Source organism: Macaca fascicularis, chromosome 14, assembly GCF_037993035.2.
Source record: "Macaca fascicularis isolate 582-1 chromosome 14, T2T-MFA8v1.1".
NCBI classification, from domain to species: domain Eukaryota; kingdom Metazoa; phylum Chordata; class Mammalia; order Primates; family Cercopithecidae; genus Macaca; species Macaca fascicularis.
In genome coordinates this window covers 34420136-34446511 of record NC_088388.1, presented here as the reverse complement: position 1 = coordinate 34446511, position 26376 = coordinate 34420136, and the positions used below count along the sequence as shown (strand labels likewise).

Genomic DNA, 26376 nt, shown 5'->3' with positions numbered 1-26376 from the left:
TTCCCTCTCTGATATGCCCATCACATCATCAGAGCCATTTTATTTATTTCTAGTGCTATTTCCAGAGAAGATAATTTGGGAGAATACTTATTTAAAAATGAAAAAGAAAACTACCTTTTTTATATTTTTGAGAAAGTTTTTGAAATGTATTTAATTAGTCTCAATCTGGTTTTAGAAATAATGTGTTTCAGTAACACTTCCTCAGCCTTTAGTCATAAATAAAGAAAAATAACAATAGTAATGTCAAGAATGGTAGGTTTCATTCCAGTCAGTGACATTCATTGAGCTACTGATAGTCCAGTCGAGACCCTACAGCTTTCAGCCTTGGTGCACTGAGGATTATTTTTAAGTAATAATCCTGAGTAAAGATACAATTCTGAGTAAAAAACATCTCTCTACTTTTCCAAGGAGCCTTGTAATCCCAACTTTTGCCTGCAAACCTATGGAAAATAATGTGGGAAAAGACTCTTACTGTAGCCATAATCTCTTCAGGGCTCAAAACTCTCAAGCAACAGTGAGATTTAGCAATGAAGGTCACAATTCTAGGTGGCATGTATTCTGCAAGGTTAGTGTTGACAAAAGCTCAGTTTGGAGAACTTATTGATGTTCCTTTGTCGAGACTTGCTAGACATGGAGTCAGAGTGCAGCAAATTATATTCTAGAAAATAGCAGTGCCAAGTGCTAACTGCTAACCTGAGAAAGCAGAGAGGTCTTGGTCAACACCTAACACCTTCATTAGCTCACTACTTTCTTCACTACTGATAATAAGGCTTCCCTTCTATGTCCAGAAAAGTGTTCTTGAAAATAAAAATAAAAATTGGCTATGACCTCTGTAAATCCTACAAGGGCATTTTAAAAAAGAGATGTTTTAGTGGTTATATAAAAGTTTAGATGCTTAAGTGAAGGGAGGCTGCCCTCACTAGTCATACATATAATGTGTTTTCACTGTGTGTCCAGAAACCGAAAAATTCTCCAAACTGAAATCTTATGAGATTCTGTTTTTCTTAAAGCTCAGCTCTAGTGTATAAGCTCTATATTAATATGCCTATTTTTAAAATGCAATATATATATACAAAAATATATTTATGTACTTATTCCTTCTTTGCCTGAGGAATATTTTTATTTCTCATATCCAACGTTTAAACAAAGATAGCTCTCTAAAGAGAGAGTTTCTATGATTGACTTAGATATAGGAAAATAAAAAATAGTCTACCTTTATTTTCCTCCTGCCCAATTCTTGGCTTAAGAAAAATCAGCTGCTGTATTGGCTTCCCAGTGGTTCTCTGCATGGCCTCACCTCCTTACAGCTCTAAAATTAAATTCTCACCCTTGGAGTGGGATGATGCAGAAAGCCAGCTAAGGCTAGCCTTGGGTCCCAAGGAATAAGGTCATAGAACCTAAAAAATAATGATGCACATAGCAACTAACAACTACTGAAGAAACATCTAGGAATAGGAATAAGTTACATCTATGCCCTTAGTAACATAAAGTACAGAGTTTCAAGAGTGTTTTCTATTCACCACAGTCTTTTTACTTTCCTTCATGTCAATATTGACTTTTCTTAAGCTAAACTAAATTAGATTAACACTGAAGTTTCATTGCAATGTCAATTCATTCACTTGACAAATATTTATTGAGTGCCTACTATGTACCAAGCACTGTTCAGGAACTTGAAAAGCATCAGTGAACTAAGATTCCTGCTCTCAACATGTTTACCCTGTGCTGGACTAGAGGGAGAGGCCAACAATAAGCAATAAGCAGAACACAACAAATGAGTAAATCATATAGCATATTCAGGGTACACCTGGATCTTGTGAGACCTGAAGTTTATATAATTTGGTGGGTCTTCTTTAACAAAAACAATGCAAAACTACAAATGCAAAACTAGTTACGAAATACTCAGAATAAGAAAACAACTTACACAGATTTAAAAAGTTGACACATAGCAAAAACATTAAAAATTCAGAAAAGTCACAAAATATTTTCATTAACTATCCAAAGCACATGTTTTTACTTCATTGTGTTTAATCACCTTTTCATATAGTAATTCTGTAACATTTTCTAAAGAGAGAACAGAAAGATAATCCAGCCTTATCTCTAGCATGGTTAATAAAAAAAAAATTATTCTTGATTAGAAGTTTATTTTGGCATCACAACTTTATTGGTCATTTCATTAAAAGTTTTAGGATTGATGCCCTATTTTGGAAAACCTCAATCATATTTCTTTAAAATATGAGCTGTAAAATGTGGAAAAATATTCTACCAATTAATTGGCCCTGTTAATTTCACACCATGTTTCTCTTCCACCACCTACCCACATACATTTGGTGCCAAGCACTCTAGTGCACCAATCAGAAAACAGTACACTATAAGGTCAACAGGCAGTAGCTGTCTTCCTGGAAGCTCTTTCCATACCAAAATGGCTAGTATTAACTGAGCTCTATAAAGAAGTGACTGCAAAACACTAACTAGATTACACTACACCCAACTCAATGTATCCCTAATTCAATTTCTCCTTAGCCATACCTCAAAAATGTGTGCAGTCATTTCAAAATCATGTGGTACAAGAGAGGATATGAAAGAGAAGAAATTGAAGTGGAAAGAGACAATAGGTTTAACCAACTGTAGTTAAAATATATCATGTTTGCAAATTTTACAGGAATTATGCAGGGAAGGGGCCCTAAGCTTAAGTTTCATTAGCGTCATGGTAAATGCACCCTGTGTGGGTTAGAAGGTGGTGCTATGTAAAGGAGAAAAAATACAGCAGGGCAGGGTATACAGGCCTGGGATCAAGCAGTGTGATGGATATGCTGGTCATTATATGAATCGGGTGATCTGGATAAGCCTCAAAGAGAGAAAACATTTGAGCAAATATTTAGAGTTAAAAGAGTTAGCCCAACAGACAACTAGGAGAAGAGTACTGCATGCAGAGGGAGCTGACAGAGCAATGAAGCAAGACAGGAGCTCGCCCAGTATGTTCCAGGAATTGTAAGGAAGCTGGTGTGACTGGAGCGGAGTGATGCAGAAAGAAAGTACATAAGAAATCAGAGAGGTAAGTGGTAGAGAATGAAATGGGGAATCATTGCCGAGTTTGGAATAATGTAGTAAAAGGATCTGACTTATTAACACATTTTAAAAAGGATCATTATGGCTGCTGCCTTGGAGTAGACTGTAGGAGGCAAAGCAATCCGAAGCCAGGATGACAGTGGCTCAAATCAGAGTATTAACAATTGACATGCTGAGAAATGAGCAGTTTCTGTCATTCTGTCAGAGTTATGCTATTTGCTTCTTTGTTTATTAGCAGGACTGGGAAATAAAATTTGTAGGTAGGTTAATATTTCAGAAACATTATGTTTGCATTTATGGATGTAAATAAATCAATGTAAATATAACAGTTCACGGGGAGTATTTGTGAAGGCATAAAAATGTCAACAAAGTATTAAAAACATTTTATTGACTGTGAAGATTGTAGAGGCATTGACTTGAACTATATAGGGAAACTTAAACTATATAGGGAAAGCTGACCTGAATGGGCAGTTATGAGCCAATGTGGTTCTTTGATGAGCTTTCCTGTAATCACTTATGACATCTATTTAAGGACTTGTGCAAGGCCTGGTTCAGTACTATTATCTGGCCTTTAATGCTATAAGTCTGGTTAAGAACTAGCTGTGGGGGAACAGCAGGTTCCCAAACTCTCCATAACCACCGGGCAGACCACCCAGGAAGCTCTTCTGTGCGTGAGCAGAAGGCCAAACACCTAAGCTTCAAAATGCCTCAGGATGCAATGCTGTCAAGAGGCAATAATAGAAAAATGACACCGCAGTGTGTTGCCAAAGTTGGTTGGCCATACTGTAACAGGATTTATTACTAGAGGTCTGGTGAAGGAAAGGAATATAAAATAGCCATAGAAAACTATCTGGCATATATCAGGTGAACATAATTAAACACATAATGAACATATAAGGTTAACTTACATGTTGTCTTGGACTGGGGACCCCTGAAACTGACTCTGAGACCAAGATTTGCCTGGAGGAAGTTTACTGTGAACTCTCTCAGGACCAACATTGGTGAGGGAATGAGTGAAACAATGGGCAGATGGGCAAAGCAAGTTGAACTGTGACACAGTTGCAACAAATGCCTCTGGTGGGAGCTCTAGAACCGGGAAGGCACTTAAGGTTGTTCAGAATCAAGCAAAGGGAGACATGCCTTTGCATCTGTGTACCAACCAAATGTTGGATGCAGGCTGCCCCGAGGGTGGGAGCCTAATCTTGGGAGAAGCAGCTCCTTTACACTGAGGGCAATTATCTAAGAAGGATATAGCTGTGGCAGTGGGGGAGATGGGTGTCTCAGTCCTGAGAGGGAATCTGGGCAGTGTGGCACAGCATCCACTCCACACACGCACAGTAGGTCAGAGCGCAAGACACACTGTCACCTATATGAACTCAATACTTAAAGCAACTGGATTTTAGAGGTGACTCTCAGAAAGGTTGAGTGACTTCACCAAGGTACATCTACTCATAAGGGGCAGGGAAATCTTTAGAATGCAAGTCCAACGACATTTTTAACTATAGATAATAAAACTTACACTTATATCTAATATTAGAAGCTCTAATATATGAAAATTAAAATGAAAAATTTTAAAGGCATAGAAAAATATTACACAATTGAGTTATTACCTAAATCAAAGAACACAAAAATTAAAGTGAAATATTTTTCTTATGTAAGCAGCTAATTAGCCATGAAAAAAATATTTATCCAACCAGAATTCAAAGTCACTTTCAAATACAGAAAATCACTTCTAACTCAATTAACATTATATGTACACTAAATAAAATACAGGAACTACTTTTTCCATTTTTATAGACTTGCAAGATGGTTTTTAGAATATCCATATTTTTGATATTTTCTCAAATATAGAGTATAAATCAAACAGTATACTTGTCTAATTTTAATATTCAAAGTGATAATCACAAACAAAATATTAAAATTATGGGATTCTGGCAACAAAAATTTAATTAAAGATTCATATATTTATGCTATATACTATATAAGAAAAAGTGTTTTAATACCTAATACAGATATCTTTAAATATTATTTAACAAGTAAAGAGCCACTAAATTTTGTCCCAGAAAATGAAAATGCACTTAAGTGAAAACAAATTATATAATTCTGGTTTTTTTTTGAGACGGAGTTTTGCTCTTCCTGCCCAGGCTGGAGTGCAATGGCACGATCTCAGCTCACCACAACCTCCGCCTCCCAGGTTCAAGCGATTCCCCTGCCTCAGCCTCCAGCGTAGCTGGGGTTACAGGCATGCACCACCACCCTGGCTAATTTTGTATTTTTAGAAGAGACGGGGGTTTTCCATGTTGGTCAGGCTGGTCTTGAACTCCCGACCTCAGGTGATCCACCCGCCTCTGCCTCCCAAAGTGCTGGGATTACAGGCATGAGCCACAGCATCTGGCCAAATTATATAATTCTTAAACTTCATCAATCTAAATGGTAACTGTGCCAACAATCAAATTTTTTTTAAGCCCAGAAAAGGTATACCGAAGAAAATAACTTTTTGGAAAGAGATATTTTAAAATTCCATTGTAAGCTACAGCAGAGCTCACCATTTTGAAGTATGTAAAGTAGGTGGCTGCCTATGGGGTAGGATTTTAGGAGTGAGCCCAAATACTCTAACCTCAAAATATCTCTCCCACCAACTTGCCAATACTTGAAATTTCAGTTAGAGATTCACTCCTTTGTCATAATTAAAATGCCACAGCTGCATGAGGGGAAATCATATTCAGCCTCATTGGTTATTGATCCTCTAAGGCTGTGATTTTCAATCTCAGCTTCCTGGGACCCCTCAGAGGTCTGGGGTAGGGCTAGGATTAGGGGGCTGGGTGACAGTGGTTTCATATGGGGAATCAGATCTGATGAGTGACTGTGTGGAAGCAGCCACTATCCTGGTTTCAAACAGGGTAGATCCTACTTTTATCTATTTTACGTAGTAGATTCCAAGAAAGAACTTCGATTTCAGAAAAGAAAAAAAAAATTCTAAACTACTATCTTAGCTCAAAACAAAGTATGGCATGTCTTTTTCCTAAGAGCAAGTTTTGAACAAAGGGTGGTATTAACAGCCTGGGTTATCTGCCAGCCCTAATGGAGGGCTGGAGCGGAGGAAGGGCCAAAGGAGACCCCTGTAAAATGGCCCTCCTCAGCTTCACAGTGACCCTGGGAGTGGGCCCACATTCCTTCCTTGTGAGTATCTCAAGTCACTTTCCACTGTTTCCTTATAGTATTTTTAAAAATACTCTTACCCCAGTTTTCTGTGACTACTGACAACATTTCCAAAATAAGGCGTATGTTTCTGCACACACACACACACACACACAAATCAATTTGTATCCAGTTGCAATTCTAAGTTCAATATATGAAAATGTTCAACACTTTCCAGAAGACAGTGGCAAAGGAAAATTGTTTACATGTCATGTCCTAAGCCAAGTAATTTCTATAAGCCCTTTATAAATGAGAATATCTCAAGAAGAATTGCAACAAGGATTTCACATTGTCTAAATTAACTTAGTGCCTAAAATTATATTTAATTGGGATTAAAATATCAGGCATGTGGGTCCTGTCAGTAGCTATGATGTCTTTTGTAAAAAGAGCTTGGTAAATAAAGGTTTTTGGAGTTTCCTGGCACCAATATGTTTATTTTTATAGAAAGTCAGTGTTTTTTTGATGAGAAAAACATAGTCATGTGCCCCTCAAATTTTATTTTACTAGGAGAAATGAACATTGTAGGATTAAATATAAAGCAAATCATCAAACTTTCCCCGAATTATCAGCCTTAGAGATCATATTCTTACCCTTGGAAAGAGTATATGTTTTTACTGCCATTCAGTTTCATTTCTTTATATCGAATATGCCTGTAAACATAATTTTCCCCTAAAGTGAATGGATATCCTGAGAAACTAATAGCTGTACAAAATTTTACTATCTATAATAAAACATTCATACTTTAAGAAGTAATCCATTTTTTTATCATAAAACTATCAAAACTAGGTAGAATCTTAAGTAGGTGTAAATACATCACTCCATTTTCACTTACTAGAAATTCTGCTCAAATAAAGAATTTATGCTCGATAACACTCATGGTGAGTCAGACTAACATAGATGTCAGTGGGTAATCCAGGGGACGGGAACATATGTAGGAAAGGAATCTCAGCAACTTGAGCATATCAAACACTCTGTGAAAAAGCTAATTGAGAGGTAAAAACAAATTAACTGCTATGGAGAAGGACAATCTCCCTGAGAGAGAGTGTGTGCCTGCAACAGTAAGGTTCAGTGGTTACATTTAGTCCGAATAACTGCTGGGACAGTAATACAGCTCTGGCCTGTGGACTTTCCCCGCTGACTGCCCACCTGGCAATTCTCCGGGCACCTTCTAGGATGTCAGGCCTGCACAGGGAAAGCCTGTCTCATTACAACAGGCACTGCATGGGAGCTAATGCCCAGACCAATTGCTCTTCCCTGATTTTGATACAGACGCAGTTGTTCTCTTCAGCAGATCTTGAAAAGGAAGATTGTATCTTCCTACAGAGATTTACACCTGACTGCAGATGCCTGTCAGAAAATAGGCTAGTATGAATACACTGGCATTTTCCCCCCAAAATCCACAAGAAGGAGGAGAAGGAGGGGGACAATGAGGACAGGAGGAAGAAAAGGTGGTGGCAAGATGGAAAACAGGGCTGCAAAGAAGAGTCAAGAGATTTCAGCACCTGCCACTAATTAGCTATCACATGAGATGTGTAAAGTCTTCGTAGGATCTCAGTTTCTTTACCTTTAAAATGGGTGGTCCAATATTGCCTACTATCGTAAAACCTACGTACGAAAATTGATCATCTTCATTACATTTTTGCCCAACCTTTAGTGAATGTTCTCGAAATCACAATAACCTTGAATATTCCAATTTTGCTACTCTCACCACAATTCTTTTTCAAATGGTGGCATGTTTTACTATTTGTACCTAGGCCATATCCTAAATTTGTTTCCCATTGTTTATTCAAATAACTTAGGTGACATAACAGAGCATCCTAGGGGTTATAAATACATGTTTGGGAAAAGTGGTTAAATAAGAAAGACAAGGATCAAGGAATGTACAATGGAAATAATGTAATATGCACACAGAACAGTGAAAACACCAACCAAAAAAAATCTTGCCACATTTTCATGTGCAGCTGACCTCAGTTATCATTTAATTGTTCCATAGATTCCTAAATATTAAAATAAGCTTTCTATTAATACAAATGAATATTGGAAACTTTAAACTTTTTTAAAAATGACCACAAAATAGAAGGCAAATCTCAACTTCTGTCATGGTGCTTTTGTGCCACTCAAAGAATAAATTTAAATGTTCAATGCATAGGAAAGTCACATATTTTCTGTTACCAACCAAATTAGCCCATTTTCAAAATATAAAGAGGCCTGGAAACTTAAAATAATGGAATTGTAGTAAAAAGGTAAGAAGATGAACAGATTGGTTTTGCTAATCTGTTCATAGTGTTGTCATATTGTTTCTAATTGTATGAAAATAATCATGGCCTTGGGCCAAAAAGGTGTTCTATGTTTCTCTGCATCTTCCCACAGTTCCTAGTACAATGTCTTTTGGACAACGGGTATTTGATAATATGTGGATTTACTGGACTATTTATTTAAAATCTTCTTTCTTTCTTTCTGTCATTGGCAGAATAAAAATTGTTAGATGCATACAACCTGGATGATGAACTAGATGCTGCATGAAGACATCCTTTGAAAAGAAATCTCTGAATTATCCCTTTAACAAAGCTTAAATTTACTTACAATAGAAGATATAAAACAAACAATATAAAATAAGCAACATAAAAATAGCCTAAAAATATCTCCAAATCAGAGTGCTATGAATCTTGTTATTATCCAGGTTACTAAATCCCACCATATTTCTCTTGCTCATGGTCAGAGTGGATTTAAGTGAAGGTAATGAAGACTAGAGACATTCTAGGTCCTAAGAGTTCTGGAGGTTGTCACAGGTGGAAGGGGAAGCTAGATACCAATCATAAAATACTTCTGTGTAAGTATTTCTGATTAGCTGCCTAAAAAAGACACAGAAGAAAGAGCCTGAATTGCCAACACTCCATCGATTTGTTACGATTTACTTTCTCGTTCTAAATAAATATTCACTTTCAGACCTAATTTCAAAGACAGCTCCCCACCCCAAGCTGGCTCCCAAACTTGACAAGCTCTAGGTTCCACAGAAACTGGATCTGCCTCTCCTGGCAGCAAATAGAAAACAACTCTCAGAGCATCACTGACCAATTGTGTGTGAAATGCACTAATTCCAGTGAAAGGATGTGCCTGTACTCATCTTCCTCTCATTCCCCCATGCTTTCCCCCACCTACTCACACATCACACATTCTTCTTGCTCATCAATTCTCTGTCACAATCACCCACCTTCCTACTAGCTTTTCCACTCACCATCCCCCTACAGATTTGCTAATACCCTTTCCTATCAATCCTTTCTTTCCTGCCCTCCCAGGGAAATGCTAACATTGCTGACATTTCCATGGGAATGAAGAGGAGGAGGAGCTGCATGGAAAGAACAGGACTAGGAAGGCAGAAGTCACTGAGGCATGGCTCTAGCAGATGTTCTCAAAGAGACTGGGGATAGTGGCAGTGACAGGGAATAAGGGGTAAGAGAAAGTTTAGAATAGTAAGAAATTACTAACTTGTTGCCTGAAGGGCTTTGTAGATGATGGTGCACATTGAGTGTAACCACTGATGGTAAAAACAGTAAGAAATTTCAACCTAAAAGGTGCTATGACTTGATGGCAAGAGAATGTACTGGAGTACAAATACAAATAAACTGTGGTTGTGACTATATAGGACATATGAGTGCACATGAAAATGACGTGAAAGGTGACAATGATCATTAGGAGCAATGCAATTACAGGTGATACAACTCTTTCCTAAAATTCCTCAAATGGTGTCATGTTTCAATTTTTTAAAACAAGGAACTTTCCCATGGCAGAAATGAGCATCCACACATAGGCTGTTCTCAGTTTTATATCTTATATGGCCATTTAATCTTGTCAGTGTATTATGTCACATGATTGCAAAAATGGGAGTGAGGCAATATGGAACACAAAAATAGTGTCCTTTTAAGAGGTGATTTTCTAATGTTGAGACTGAACCAAAAGCTGCTATTGTTCACTGATCAATGAAAGTCATGATAAGGATGAAAAGCTCAGTGAAGAGATTAAGAATACCATATACGGCCGGGCGCGGTGGCTCAAGCCTGTAATCCCAGCACTTTGGGAGGCCGAGGCGGGTGGATCACGAGGTCAGGAGATCGAGACCATCCTGGCTGACACGGTGAAACCCCGTCTCTACTAAAAAATACAAAAAACTAGCCGGGCGAGGTGGCAGGCGCCTGTAGTCCCAGCTACTGGGGAGGCTGAGGCAGGAGAATGGCGTGAACCCGGGAGGCGGAGCTTACAGTGAGCTGAGATCCGGCCACTGCACTCCAGCCTGGGCGGCAGAGCGAGACTCTGTCTCAAAAAAAAAAAAAAAAAAAAAAGAATACCATATACAATATGAAAAAGCAGCCCAGAGGATTTTGAATTGCACCCTGCCTCCAGCCCCTGGTTGAGACCACTGCTCTAGAAGATGATGTTGGCTACAGTATTTTGATTCTTGAAGTTGAGCTATGAGCTTACATATATATGTAACAGAGTGATGAAAATCACAAAATGAAGAAGATTAGAAAGATAATCATCCCCTTTCATTTTTTGTCAAATACTTTCTAAGATTAAAATGAACAGAAAACAGGAAAAATGCTTTACTAGAGCTATGTAAGTTACAGTAAGTTCAATTATAAATGGAAAATTTGTTTATTGATAAGTCATTTAACACTCTATGATAGTACATGCCACAAGGTGGGATAAAGTTGTTCATAATCAGAAAAGATGTGGCCCTTGCCCACAGTGAATCAGAGTTAACTGAATTAGAGATGGTGTCCAAAGGAAGGTAGGCCATTCCATATACACCCATGGGAATTTAGAGGTTAGCTAGGTAAATGATATGAGTTGATTCTGGAACTAATGCAAGATGGTACACTGCGGCCTTTGTTTCATGTGTCTTCAGTTGGAATTAGCAAGTTCTCCCCACCTGAGAGGATATACAGTACTCCCAGCACCACCATCACAAATTCTAAGATATTTGTCACTCTCACAGTAAAATGATTTTACTGCTAGCCTTTCCTATTTTACTGATACAAAAGTATAGAGAAAAGTTTTAGCTAATTGGCAACTGGAATGAGAATTTCTTTGTGTGGTGCTATTGATTAGGCTTAAAAAGCTGCTTTAGTAATCTTGCTATGATTGTCAGTCCTGCCTATACAATAAAATCATTCGAGAGCTTTTGAAAAAATGCTGATGCTTGCACCACACCTGAAGATGTGCTGGTAAATGTTTAGCAGCCTGCTTAAGGAAGGGGGTGATTATTATAAATTCTGCTGATACAAGGACGACATAGCATATGATTTGCAGATAATAATAAAATATCTAATACTTTTTATTGTAAATTCCACATAGCCAATTCATTCTCAAAAGTGGTTTCACTGATTTTTGCCAAGTCTTGTATCCACATCCATTCTATGGTTGCAACTGAGAAATGAGTGTGGTTCTGACCTGAATGTTGATTAATATTTTCATCCACGTTGATAAGACAAAAATGAAACAAAGAAGACATATGTAGGACTGCTCTTGTTAATCAATGACAAGGGCAAGTTCTTTGCTGAATCAGATAATGGTTTTCATATACTGGAAGAATATTTCAATTTTTGTGCTATTCACAATGTAACACACAGAAATTTTGCACTTTTGAATTTAATCTGCATTGTGAATATTTTCTGTCACATACTTAAATCTAGACCACAGATCCACAAACTTTTCTTTAAAGGGCCCAATAGTAAATACTTTAGGTTTTTCAAGTCATATGGTCTCCACTCTGCTATAATATCAAAGTAGCCATAGACAATACACAAACATATAGGTGTCACTATATTCCGTTAAAACTTTATTTACAAAAAAAACCAGGCAGATTTGGCCTATAGTATGTGGTATTTCAACTCCCTAGTCTAGACAATCAATAAAACATGAAATCAAGCCCTCATTTATAGTATTTGCCAATTTCTATTTTATAAATATTCTGACCACAGCCAATTTTCACATACAAGAAGCCATCACTGAAAATAAACTTAGGAAGAAATGCACGGTGCACACACCATTATATAGTGTTTACATTAAACAAACACAATAGGTCTAAATAACTTCAAGAGAATAGGTAATAGTAAAATGTAATTTTAAAATTAGGAAGTGAAGTGTATGACCTATTTCACTGTAAATTTATATGATTTTTAAATAATGGCTATATAAAACAACTGGCTTACAAAATTCCTGAAAACTTAATCAGTGCCTGCAAGCTGGTAGAAGTTAGTCTTAGCTCAGGAAACCAATTAAGTCAAAATATCTGTGGATGGGAACATGGTATCTTAAAAACAAACAAACAAACACAACAACTCCAGAAGAATCTAACATGTAGCCAGGATTGAAAATCATTTTTCTAAGCCTGAGGATGGGGCTGATATCCAGGTTTCTTGAGATGTGGAAGAGGAACTTATTTTCTGAGAGAAGCTAGACGTTGCAAAGGAGAAACCTGAGGAGAGAGGAAGCAGAAGCAAATGGAACTCAGTACTTTATAGGGAAAAAAAAATCATAAAAAGAGAATGCCTGGGATGTGGGAGAAAGAATTCTGGAGAAAAGACTAGGTTGACCAACCATCTTGGTTTGCTGGATGCAGGCTTTTTAGTGCTAAAATAAGGGAAGTCCTGGGAAACCACTAGAAAAATATATTTTTTAAAATCTTAACTAAATTAAATTTTAATTAAAATTAAAATTTAAGTAGCCATAAGTGACTAGTGGCTACTTTACCAGACAGCATAGTGAATCTAAACAAACACAACAACATGGCTTCTTTGCATATGTAAATTTCCTCTTTTGTATGCTGGTATGGAAAGTATTTTAAAGCACATTAAAAGGGAGTGAATAAGAGTAGTGAGAGAAGGCATCCTTGTCTTGTACCAGTTTTCAAGGTGAATGCTTCCAGCTTTCGCCCATTGAGTATGATATTGGCTGTGGGTGTGTCATAAATGGCTCCTATTATTTTGAGGTATGTTCCTTCAATACCTAGTTTATTGAGAGTTTTTAACATAAAGAGATGTTGAATTTTATCAAAGGCATTTTCTGTGTCTCTTGAGATAATCATGTGGTTTTTGTCTAGTTCTGTTTCTATGGTGAATTATGTTTATTGATTTGTATATGTTGAACCAGGCATACTCCCCAAAGCAATTTATACATTCAATTCTATTCTCATTAAATTACCACTGACGTTCTTCACAGAATTAGAAAAAACTATTTTAAAATTCATATGGAATCAAAAAAGAGCTTGTACACCCAGGACAATCCTAACTAAAAAAGAAGAAAGCTGGAGGCATCACACTACCCAACTTCAAACTATACTACAAGGCTACAGTAACCAAAACAGCATGGTACTGGTACAAGAACAGACATGTAGACAAATGGAACAGAATACAGAACCCAGAAATAAGGCCACACACCTATAACTATCTGATCTTTGACAAACTTGACAAAAACAAGCAATGGGGAAAAGATTCCCTATTCAATAAATGGTGCTGCAAGAACTGGCTAACCAAATGAGGAAATTGAAACTGGATCCCTTCCTTACACCTTATACAAAAATTAACTCAGATGGATTAAAGACTTAACTATAAAACCCAAAACTATAAAAACCTTAGAAGAAAATCTAGGCAATACCAAGCAGGATACAGGCATGGGCAAAGATTTTTTGATGAAATCACCAAAAGCAATTGCAACAAAAGCAAAAATTGACAAATGGGATCTAATTAATCTAAGGAGCTTCTGCACAGCAAAAGAAACTATCATCAGGACAAACAGACAACCTACAGAATAGGAGAAAATTTTTGCAATCTATCCATCTGACAAAGGTCTAATATCCACAATTTACATGAAACTTAAGCAAATTTGCAAGAAAAAACAACCCCATTAAAAAGTGGACAAAGGATATGAACAGACACTTCTCTACAAAAAGACGTACATGTGGCCAACAAACATATGAAAAAAAGCTCAACATCACTGATCACTGATTGTCAGAGAAATGCAAATCAAAACCACAATGAGATGCCATCTCATGCCAGTCAGAATGGTGATTATTAAAAAGTCAAGAAAAAATAGATGCTGGCAAGGTTGCAAAGAAATAGGAATACTTTTACACTGTTGGTGGGAATGTAAATTAGTTCAACCATTGTGGAAGACAGTGTGGTGATTCCTCAAAGATTTAGAACTGGAAATACCTTTTGATCCAGCATCTCATTACTGGGTATATACCTAAAGGAATATAAATCATTCTGTTATAAAGATACATGCATGTGTATGTTCATTGCAACACTATTTATAATAGCAAAGACATAGAATCAACCCACATGTGCACCAATGATAGACTGGATAAGGAAAATGTGGTACATACACAATATGGAATACTATGCAGCCATGAAAAGGAATGAGATCATGTCCTTTGCAGGCATATGGATGAAGCTGGAAGTCATTATCCTCAGGAAACTAACTGAGGAACAGAAAACCAAACACTGCATATTCTCACTTATAAGTGAGAGCTAAATAATGAGAACACATGGACATAAGGAGAGGAAAAACACACACTGGGGCCCATCAGGGGAGGTTGGGTGGGGGGTAGAGCATTAGGGAAAACAGCTAATGCATGCTGGACTTAATACCTAAGTGATGGGATGATAGGTGCAGCAAATCACTATGGCACATGTTTACCTATGTACCAAACCTGCACATCCTGCATCTGTACCCCAGAACTTAAAAAAATAATTAAAAACAAAAGTAAAATGCAAAGAAGGGAGTATGTATGAGAGAGACAATTCTGATCCTAAAGTTAAGTATTTGCTACCCAGCCCATGTGCTAATATGTATAAGTGATAGAAATTCTTCAGAAATAAGCAGTGAACTTGAGGGAAAAAAAAACCACTTTTTTTTCCCCAGGTCACACTGTAGTTCATATCAATCGTTGCTGATACAAATGAGTAGGATGAATGCCATTAAAGCAACTACACTTCCCCCTCCCTTTTTATTTTTTTCTTAGCAGTGCATCCTTCTAGAAAACAACCACTCTCCCTCACCTGGTTTTTTCTCTCTTAATCAATAGCAAGTACTTTGCAAAATTGCAGAATGGATTTGTAATCAAGTCAAAAACCTGGAAAAGAACAATGCTACTGCACTATAGAAACCCTTGACCTTGATGTCTTGAACATCACTTCCTAAACCCTTAGCTGACTAGCAGACTATGAGAAATAAATTATCATGTTTAACATGAAATTACATTTCCCAAAAAGTCCGTTTTTACATTCTAATGTTCTCACTCAAAATGCACACGGGAATGTCATTAAAAGAAATGTTATAGATAGAAATATGTTTCTAATGTTACTTGCAGAATAAAACAATACTAAGAAAGAGGAATTGCAGAGATGAAAGTTGATGAAAATATCATTTCCTTCTAATGTTATCACATACTCACAAAAATAATCAAAAGGAAATGATGAGTTGTAGTAACCATGATTTCTTAAATGGAAATAGGCCATACTTTGAGTAATTCAAATTTTACTAACTACAATCTCTTGAAATGCAGAATATGAAATTATAGGACAACATTAACTTGACAAACTTAACATGGAATGTCTGCTATGAAAATCAAAAGTATTTAAATTCCCTAAGCTTTTAGTAGCAAAACCACTTCAGCCAGATATGAGTTGTTCTTTATCTCTCTCAAAGATGCAATAGCAAAGTAGTCGAGGACATTTAGCGATCTTGTCCTGACAAATAACCAATTCACCTTTTTTCCCAGTATATTCTTAAGTATTGATTTTACCAAGTGAACTCAGACATGTGTCACACTTATCCAATACAGATCCTTTTCCTTGGAAATGTAGTTTGAACATCAATCAGTCACCTGGCCTTTCACCTTCAATTTCTATTGCCACTGTCTGTCAACTATTAAAGCTTGCCCATTTCTCCAAATGTTATTTTTAGAAACTGAAATATACCATAACCATTGTGAAAAATTTGTTTCTTGGAAAAGCGTGCAAATGTTCACATGATTAAATTCCTTCATTACAATTACTTTTCTGAATTGAAAACTAGTTAAAGCTTATAAATACACATTTCAAAGACCTCTAGGTATTTTCTGTTAAAATCTATTTCCTGAATAATATTACCACTTGTAATATTACCAGTTTGAGGAAGACATTAAAAAATATTCAAGCTAAGTGGCATTGTTATAAGTGTCTTCAAATGGAGCAGAAGGCTTCTGCTCTGGCTGAATCCAATGAGAGGCACAGAATGACACCCACCTTGAGCTGGAGGCCTCCTGGGACAAGCATGTTTGCTGGAAGGCTTTTAATGTGTTGGTAGACATAAGAGGAGAATTGCTCCTGCTCAGCCTGTAATTGGGGGCCAAGTTTAGAGAGATGACCTCTGTTGCTTTTGATAGCTGTCTGCAATTCATCAATCAGCCTGCTCACCTGAAGGGGTTAAATTACAAGAGTTGTTAGCGAGAAGTAATTGTTGATGTCACACCTATTAGATTTTTGAGTACCTAGCTTGATGGGGGGAAAATGACTTCAATACAAGAATTTGAGTACAGATCTATCCTCAAGTAAAAACAATGAAAGAGATATACATTCCTACAATACTTTTGTTTATGAAAAAATGCCTAATATTTTCACTTCAGTACTATGGCATAAGTAGCCCTTTACAATTGTTGCATGAAAAATATCTCTGGATATGAAAAGAAACATATACATTTGACAAGTTTGCAAAGGACTTTTAAACTGCTTAACAAAATAAAACCCTCCTAGGACTTTAAATAATCCAATATATGTAACCTACAACCAAATATTTCATTTCACTACATGTATCTTCATTTTTAGAATATTTTATTTTATTATGTGTAACATTTACATTTTCAATATATATATATTAAATTCATTATCATTTTGTTGACCTTTAAAATTAACCTATTATCTTCCTCCCAAATATTCCAATACTTTTTCCCACATTTCATAGATGCAATTTTCTAAAATGTATATAACTTCAAAGACAATGCTCTGTTCTGGAAAATATTTTAAATATATATTAATGTCAAAATAAAACATATAGTTTTTCCAGAAACACCAAAGGCTAAGGATTCTGTAACCTTGATTTTTAAATTTCTAGACTTCTACTCTGTATATTTTAGACAGACATATGAGCCTTACTTGTGGATTATTAATAGCAGCAGTTAACATTTTAACCCATATAGTTTACAAATTAAGAATCATTACCATTCTTTGACTCTTCACTGTTTCATGTAACTTATATTCTCTCTAGTAGGCTGGATTCTTACATAAACACTGGTTGATATGGTAGTCATCAAAAGAGATGAAGAACAGAAATCTACTTCATCTGTGATTCTTCAAAGTAACCAAATTAGACCCATTTCGAATTATGAATAAGTTTGAAAGAGCATTGACATTGAAAATGTGGGTTAAAATCCTGGCTTCATCGCTTACTGACTGGGAGACTTTGCACAGGTTATAAAATCGTTGTCTATAAATGAAGAATAACACTGACTTTACATATTGATAATTAAATGAGATGAAAAAATGGAGAGCACACTGTCTAACCTATAGTAAGTGGCCAATGTACTGGTATATTTTTATAGTGTTTCCTGTTTAAAATCTGTTTAAAATCTAGGTGTTTTCTGCATATCAAGTTTTAATTTTTTATTTTTTGGTCTGTCTTTTCTATCTCTATCACTATTTCACAGGAGGAAGACAGAAATTCCAAACTATTTGCTGTATAGATCCTACAGCTCATTTCAATGTTCACAGATAAAATGGAAAATCCTTCTAAAAGTATCTTCCCTGTACTTACATCTCATCCACTTCTCTGTCAGCTAAAAATATGGTATTTGCCCCAGCCTATATTCTAATTCTGACGTTAAATCCATTGTTTCTATCCCTTCTACAGAGCCTTCAGGGAAGTTAGTGACAGCCAGTGTGCACTATTACTCACACGACTTAAATATGTATTATCTACTCTACCTATTTAGTTCAAGTTTATATGTATATCTATTACATATACATTTCAATTACATTTGACTTTTACCAAGACCTTTGCAAGCATTACATGCATAGAAACAAGTTAACTTAAAATGATTCCTATTTTACTTTTGTTTCCCATATCTCTCTTATTTATCCCAATGTAATAAATTGTCTACTCAATTTAAATAATCCTTTCTTCTAAATAAAGGGTTGGCAAACTTGTTTTAAAAAGGGTCACATAGTAAATAGTTTTGGTTTTGTAGGCCATAAGGTATCTGTCAAAATTATATAACTCTACAGTTGTATTTGGAAAGCAGACACAGACAATATGTAAATGAATGGGCATGGCTGTGTTAAAATAAAACTTTATATACAAAAAAAAAAAAAAAAAAGCTGCGGGCTAGATTTGTCCCCAGGGCTATATTTTGCAGATCCCTCTTCTAAATATGTAAATGTCCTATCCATTCTTTCATTTCTTTTAAGTAATACTTTGGTTCTAGCCCTCAATCCCCTCATCCCCCTCCCCAGTTTGGATTAACAAAATACCTACTAAGTGGTCTCCCTGTTTCCATCTCTTCCCCTCCATGCCATTAGGCCACCTCCACCAAATTAATCCACCTTGAAAAGTATACTAAACCCCCTAGTTGCTCCCTCAGATTCTTGAGCTTGGTACTCAAGATTCTAAGACCTTTTCTAATCTGATCCCCACTTGGTTTTATGACTCATATTCCCATCAGACCCCTCTCCTCTAACCAAATGTCTCTTCTCACTGTCCCCTTGCACACATACACACATCCCTTCCATTTCTGAAGTATCATAAGTTAGATAATGTTTAACCCAACACTCTGATCTCACAAATGAGGAAATTCCATCCCAGAAAAGTTAATTTGCCAAGGATACTCAGATAATTAATACTGGCACTGAAATTAAAGTGTATGTCCCTGGATGCCTAGGCCATAGTTTTATAACTCATTCTTCTTTTATATCCAAGTCCACTCATCAGAAACCCCACTTCCTCTAGCAGACCTTCCAGCACTTAGTACCTGGATATTACCATCTGGCACTCAATCAAAGTCAGCTGTTTGTTGTTCATTCTTTACTAATAATTCTATTAGTATTATATGTGACATATATGTGACATCAGAATTCCTACGTGATTTGCTTTGGCCAGTGAAATATGAACAGAAGTAATATATGCCACTTTTTAGCAGAAGTTTTAGGAACCATTGTGCAGTTCTATCACCGCTCTCTTCCCCCTGTCCACCCCACCCCATGGAAACAGTAATGTCCCAATAGGAACTGCTCCTTCAAGCCGTATCCCAGACTGAGAAAGACATACTGGTGAGAGCCACAAACAACCTGTAGCCAACATGTAAGGTGAGCAAAAAATGAATACTTGTTTTAAGTCACTCAGCTATTGGGCCCCTTGACTTATGCAGCACAATCTACCAAAAGCTGATAAACACATTGCTTTCTGCTAAATCTCTACAATCCTATATAACTTATATAGTAGGTTACTAAGAGTCAGCCCTTAACTGTAAATTCAAATGAGAGTCTATAGAAATTTCTATTATCTATTCATAAGGAAGCCCCTCATGCCAGTGGAATTTGGATAAAACTTTGGATATCATGGGAATGGAAGGCAGAGACAATACAGGGAGGTCAGGAGGAATCCTAAAGGAAACAGAAAAAGAAAATGAGATAAAGAAAACAAAATTAATGAAAAGAAGAAAAGAAAAGGAGGGAAGAAATTAAAAGGAGAAGGTGATTGGGGAAAATGAGAAGGAAAGAAAGAGAAAGAAGATGTGAAAAAGAAAAGAATATTATTTATAGGCTATAAAATCCAGTGACAGGTTTCTCTCATTATCCTTCTTTTACTACTTTTTGGAATGAATGTCCATGCTTTCCATAGTACTGCTAATCCTACAAGAAAGTTGTAACATTTAAAATATGAAAATGATAGATGATCCAGTATTACTCTATGCTTTCAGCCTCATCTTCACCATTAGATCATACTACCCTCTAGCAGTATTATCCTAAAAAAACGATGGTTAATAGTGTATAACATCCTTGAAGCTAAAGACCAATACTGGACAAGGTGGCTTGCATTTATGGTTATCTGATGAAATTAAAATCCAAGAACCAAAAGCCCTAAATAGAAGGACTCCATTTCCGAAAAATACTGGTCCTCTCTGCACCCATCTCCAGCATCATGTGATTTGGGAAGATATAATGTTATGCAGTCTTTAAAGTCTACTAAGTATCATGCATTGTATTTCACTACTCAATTATAATGTTCTCTATAATTTCATGTACTGCACCTTGTGCTATAGCAAGTCACCAAAAAAAATATATATATATAAAACAAAAAATAAAAAAAAATAAAAAAAAAAAAAAAACCAAAGGGAAGAAACTCAGACTTTGATTTGAGGGCATTTTTATACATGACTGGTTTTACTGTCACAATCTATAGCCTTTCACTGATAGGGGATTTCATGTGACATCAAAAATCAACCAACCATACAATTGATGATGTCATTTGCACTCTAAAGGGCTATTGGCTAAAGTCTTAAAAGTTTCATCTGGGATAGATTTTTGGTTGCTTCAAAAACCTTCTCTACTATTTTTATTGGATCCAGGATAATCTGTTAACATATGTGAAACAAAATTACACCAATTATCACCTGATTTTAAAAAATAACTTAAAACTCTCAAGGTATCTGGAAAAGATTAACGTATCTTAAACACAGGAGAAAATACATCAAGAATCCTGCCACTGACATTTTGATAATGTTTCCATTCAGTTTTACTCAAACTTTATGTTACTTTACATATTCATAAGGTCTTTTATCCCCAAAGTGTTACGTTTTGTTCTCAGTTATTATGATAACATGTCATCCTAAAAGACAACTCTACACATGAAATTACTCATATAGTAAAATCAGGTAGGTAATATAATACTCCTGAATTATTTTACATAATATGATTTTTTCTCCAAATCACAGATATTGCTAAAAGGGAAAAAATGTTCTTTAAAATTCTTCATCATGAATCTTTTTTTTCTGAAATCCTTTTTTTTCCCTCTACAAAGGCAATGTGAATAGGGGTAAAAGAAGACAAAACTTGACCTTTTGTGATCCCAGCATTAATGGGTCTGTTCATAATTCAATCTATGTGTGTGTGGGGGCATCCATGTGGAAACATAGAGGCCTGAGAGACATAAAGCCTTTCCCTTTAAACATTATCTGACCCTATCAGTCCCATTCACAAAAGAAGGCTTACGTATGCATATGCTGAAAAAATGCACCATCTCATTGTGCAGCAGAAAGCCTACACATTCGACTCTTCATTCTCCGTGGAAATGCAGCACGGAAGTGATACTTGTACAGAATTTGGGAGAGTGACAAATAAGCAGAAGGTAGCAAAAAAATATTGAATATTCTGGTGAGAAAACAAACCCAAACTTCTAAAAGAATACAAATGTGCACATGTCTATAAACATACAGACAGGTTTTTGCATAACATGTAGGGCAGTTTGATCATGTTTGTATGGTGCATGCATGCAACCTTTGAATTCAATTCAATTCTCAAGATGATTTATAGTCAGAGCAAAGTGTTATTCTGTTTATAATCAGGCTTCAAAAGCAGACATGTTAAAGCTGTGCATTTCTGAGCCATACATTGTGAACACTGTACATTGGCTATTATTAATGACTCTTTGAGGAGCTCCTGGTTTTTCTAGTGATGAGTTCAGCTGTCAGCCTGAATTCTGTGTGGGCTTGAATCCACCCATGTTATTAAGGAGAACTCCAGAGCACTTTGCACAGAACTGTCACTTGAAATCAGCACAAAGGGTGGCGGCCTCTATACTAGGAACGTCATCTAGGCATGTAACACACGGAATGGTCTCAAATCCAGGTCAGCACTTCAATTTAAGATCAAGAAACTTTCTAATTAACAACATATTTAAGCTGAACCAGAAAGGAGGCAGGGAAATAAAATTAGTATTTTAAACTGCTTAAAATCTCTTCTTGGTTTCAGGGTCAATAATACAATGTTTTAAGGGGTAAGAAGGAAACATAACCCTGATTTGTTGAATGAAGATTGGAAAAGACATGGGAGCCTGAGAGCAAAGTGAACTATGTCTTTATTTGGAAGTTGAGCTGGCGTAACTAACCAGGAAATCTGAAGTGCGTAGCACCTCTTATTGCCAGCACTTCAAATACTACCAAATTTTTGTGGATTTTTCTTTTTTTTTTTTGACCCAGAGTCTCACTCTGTCACCCAGGCTGGAGTACAGTGGCATGGACTCGGCTCACTGCAACCTCTGTCGCCCGGGTTCAAGCGATTCTCCTGCCTCAGCCTCCCAAGTAGCTGGGATTACAGGCATGCACAACCATGCCCAGTTAATTTTTTGTATTTTTAGTAAAGATGGGTTTCACCATGTTGGCCAGGCTGGTCTCGAACCCCTGGTCTCAAGTGATCTGCCCGCCTTAGCCTCCCAAAGTGCTGGGACTACAGGCGTGAGCCACCACACCTGGCCCAAATACTACTACATTTTTACTAGTTTCCTAGAACCCTTCTGAGATGGGAAACATTTTGGAGGTAGATCTAACCTATTTTCAGCCAGAGGTCCTTTATGTGCTGCTTTTAGGCCTATACAACAATCTAACATCCCCATTCACTCATGGGAGAAGGAACAATTGAAAATAGACAACTTCAATGTCTTCATAACTCTTCTGGCAATGGGGTTATGTTGATAGCTACAAGGATGATGTCTACTATACCTATGGGGACAGCTATGACACTGTGTCTCATAGACCTCTAACTACAGGAGCATAAGTGACCATGGGTCCCATCTATGGTGCTCTGAAATCCATCCCCAGGTTAGCACCAATGCCTGAGGATATTAAAGCGGGTCTATCCCTGAGAGTCACAGGACTCCTCTGATGGCCAAGTTTGGCTCAAAAATCCACCAACAGTTTTGCCAAACCTTTAGACTTCACAGTGGTCCAGGATGTTTCTACCCAACCTTCCTTTCCTCCCTCATTTGGGGTCAGGCCTGCATTTCAGTCTGACAGATTTCTCAGCCTTATCCAGTGCTCTCTCCATTTTCTCTCATAGGCATTTCTTCTAATAACATTCTACACATTTAATGTCATTTTGGTACCTACACGATACAGAACCTGGAATAATGCACTTTTATACTGATAATAAGAAGTCATATGCAAATTTCCAAAAAGCTTAATGTGGTGGGGCACAGTGGCTCACCTCTGTAATTCCAGCACTTTGGGAAGCCAAAGGGAGGAGATCACTTGAGGCCAGGAGTTCAAGACCAGCCTGGGCAACATAGCAAGACTCTATCTCTACAAAAACTTTTTAAAATGAGCTGGGCATGGTGGTATATGCCTAAAGTCCCAGCTACTCAGGAGGCTGACGTAAGAGGATCACTTGAGCCCAGGAGTTCAAGGCTGCAGTGAGCTATGATCACACTGCTGCATTCCAGTCTAGGTAACAGAGAGCGAGCCTATCTCTAAAATTAAAAAATTTTAAAAAAATTTTAAAAAGCTTAATGTACTTTAACATACATCATCACCTCAAAGTGGTTTTATGATGCATACATTACTGTTACTCCCAAATTTCATGTGGAAAAATTATGTGAAATAAAACAAGATTTTAAGATAAAACTGTAGGCAGCAGAAGATCTAAATCTCAGATTTTATGACATTTAATTTGGGGTTTGAGAATTGTCCAGGAATGTATTTGTATAAAAATCATAGGGAAAATATTGAAGTAATTTCACCACCAAATTTTTCCTTTCTCTTTTCCATCAGGATTTCCTTTCTCTGTATGTTGATTAGACTTGATGTTTTAGCCCTAAATTTTTAGACTTTTTCTAATCACAACTTTTTAAAGCTATTTGATAGTCTAACTTCCTCATCCACTCATGGGGTAAGAAACAACTGAAAATAGTGTCATTTTAAATGCCTTGATAACTCACCTGGCAAGAGAGCTATGTTAGTGGTAACAAGGACTTTTCTAAAAAGAGCCTTTTAGATTTTTTCTAACAAAAAGTTAGAACTTACATATCCAGATTAATATAATCACTTTCCAAGTAAGCACACAGAAATTATCTTCAGAGACTATGGAATATATTTAGAAAGTGTCATATGAACACACACACACAAACATACACATACATGAATATGTATTCTCCTCGCTGTGTATTTGATACTTGAAGTAAACAAAAGGCTTTTTGAGCCAGGGCTGAAAAAGCAAATATATGACTAAATAAGGCATTGTGTAAGAAGAATACCAAAATACATAGTGCTAAAAAAAATAAAGATGACAATAACAAAGAAGAAACACCAAATAAACATAATTGCCATTAGATTTTCCAGAAAAGATAATTTTCATTTCCAATGTTGCTAACAAGGTAAGATTAAAAATTACATATTTGCTATGCTGATCATTTTCCAAGGCCACTTCAAGTTTTCAGTCCATTGAAATTATAATTTTGCATAAAATATCAAAAGGCAAAATAATTACAATGTTTAAAAGGAAGAAAATACTGAATCTGTTATTCTTTTACAATATTTTCTATTTAATCTCTAATAATAATTGATATTGCTATAGATATTATTTTAATTATACTAATTAATCTAGAGAGACTTCTCTGCATTTCCCAAAGTTTCCAAGATACATGGTAGATTCATTTTTAACTTACTGTGAAAATGTAATTAAATTCTCCAATTCTGGTAAAACATTTTTCAAACACAGAGAATGATGTTTTTTCAAATTTATAATTAACAACCTAGTCTTGTAACTTGTTAATATTTAGGAGAATGAGTCAGAACTATAATTTAAATCTGTGTTATTGCTATTTATTACATTTTAGAAATGGTTTAACTTTAATTTTCCTTATGAAATATTATCTACTGAGATGGATAATCAATTTTTACAATATAGTCTTTAATACTAGACAAGTATGTCCCAAATACTAATATGGTCTCTAATGTAAGAATAGAATTTACACAGAAAAATTTGGTGCATGCTACTTGTTCATCTATTACAAAACACATGGCTAGTAAGGAAGATGCAATCATAATGACAAGAAATATCAAAACCCTGAAGCTTGAATGCATTTCTTTATGTATTTATTTATGTATTTATTTATTTATTTAATTTTATTTTATTATTTTTTTTTTGACACGGAGTCTTGCTCTGTGCCCCAGGCTGGAGTGCAGTGGCGCGATCTCGGCTCACTGCAAGCTCTGCTCCCCCGGGTTCACGCCATTCTCCTGCCTCAGCCTCCCGAGTAGCTGGGACTACAGGCGCCCGCCACCTCGCCCGGCTAATTTTCTTGTATTTTTAGTAGAGACGGGGTTTCACCGTGTTAGCCAGGATGGTCTCGATCTCCTGACCTCATGATCCGCCCGTCTCGGCCTCCCAAAGTGCTGGGATTACAGGCTTGAGCCACCGCGCCCGGCCTTTGAATGCATTTCTTTACCAAAATATCAAAAAAGAAATATATGAGAAGTTTATTTTTAAAATATTCACATTATCTTATTTCTGAAGTTACTTTGGATTTCTACTGACAGAAGTACATGGAAATAAGAAAATTCACTTTCTTTCCTTAGAAAGATTAAATGCCTTTGCATTCCAGGAAACGACATGAAAATCATTTTCCGCTTTTGTCTAACACCAATTTTGTATTATTTCATTTATGGAATATGCTGTCAACTTCACAGCATGAGCTTTGAAGAGAAGAAGGTTTGCTTTAATAATAATATTGTTCTTCATTACAATATTGCCTACAGAATCTTCTGATTAGCTCACTTAGGCTTAACATTTGTAAACTATAGTTTTCCCTTGACAAAATATAACTTTGTTGGTATTTCTAAAATTCAGAACAATAACTCTATTCTTAGAAAACCAGATATAACAGCAAGATTTAGTATTTATCAAAAATTCAAAAAATGTTTTAATGTTTTTCCTATGTTAGCAGGTTTTATAACTTCCAATTTCAAGTTGCATGTAACAATTTACCAATTTAGGAAACTTATGAGAAAATATTCATGAGACTTTTTTC

The 26376-nt window shown here is 36.2% G+C and overlaps 1 protein-coding gene across 1 annotated transcript in view; it reads right to left on the bottom strand.

The window, feature by feature from the left end:
* Positions 1-26376, bottom strand: part of DCDC1 (doublecortin domain containing 1) — a 499491-nt gene that overhangs the window by 248673 nt on the left and 224442 nt on the right. Inside the window, exon 11 of the mRNA XM_005578290.5 lies at positions 16551-16721. Within this exon, the coding sequence (XP_005578347.3) occupies positions 16551-16721 (171 nt within the window). The remainder of the gene's footprint in view (positions 1-16550; positions 16722-26376) is intronic.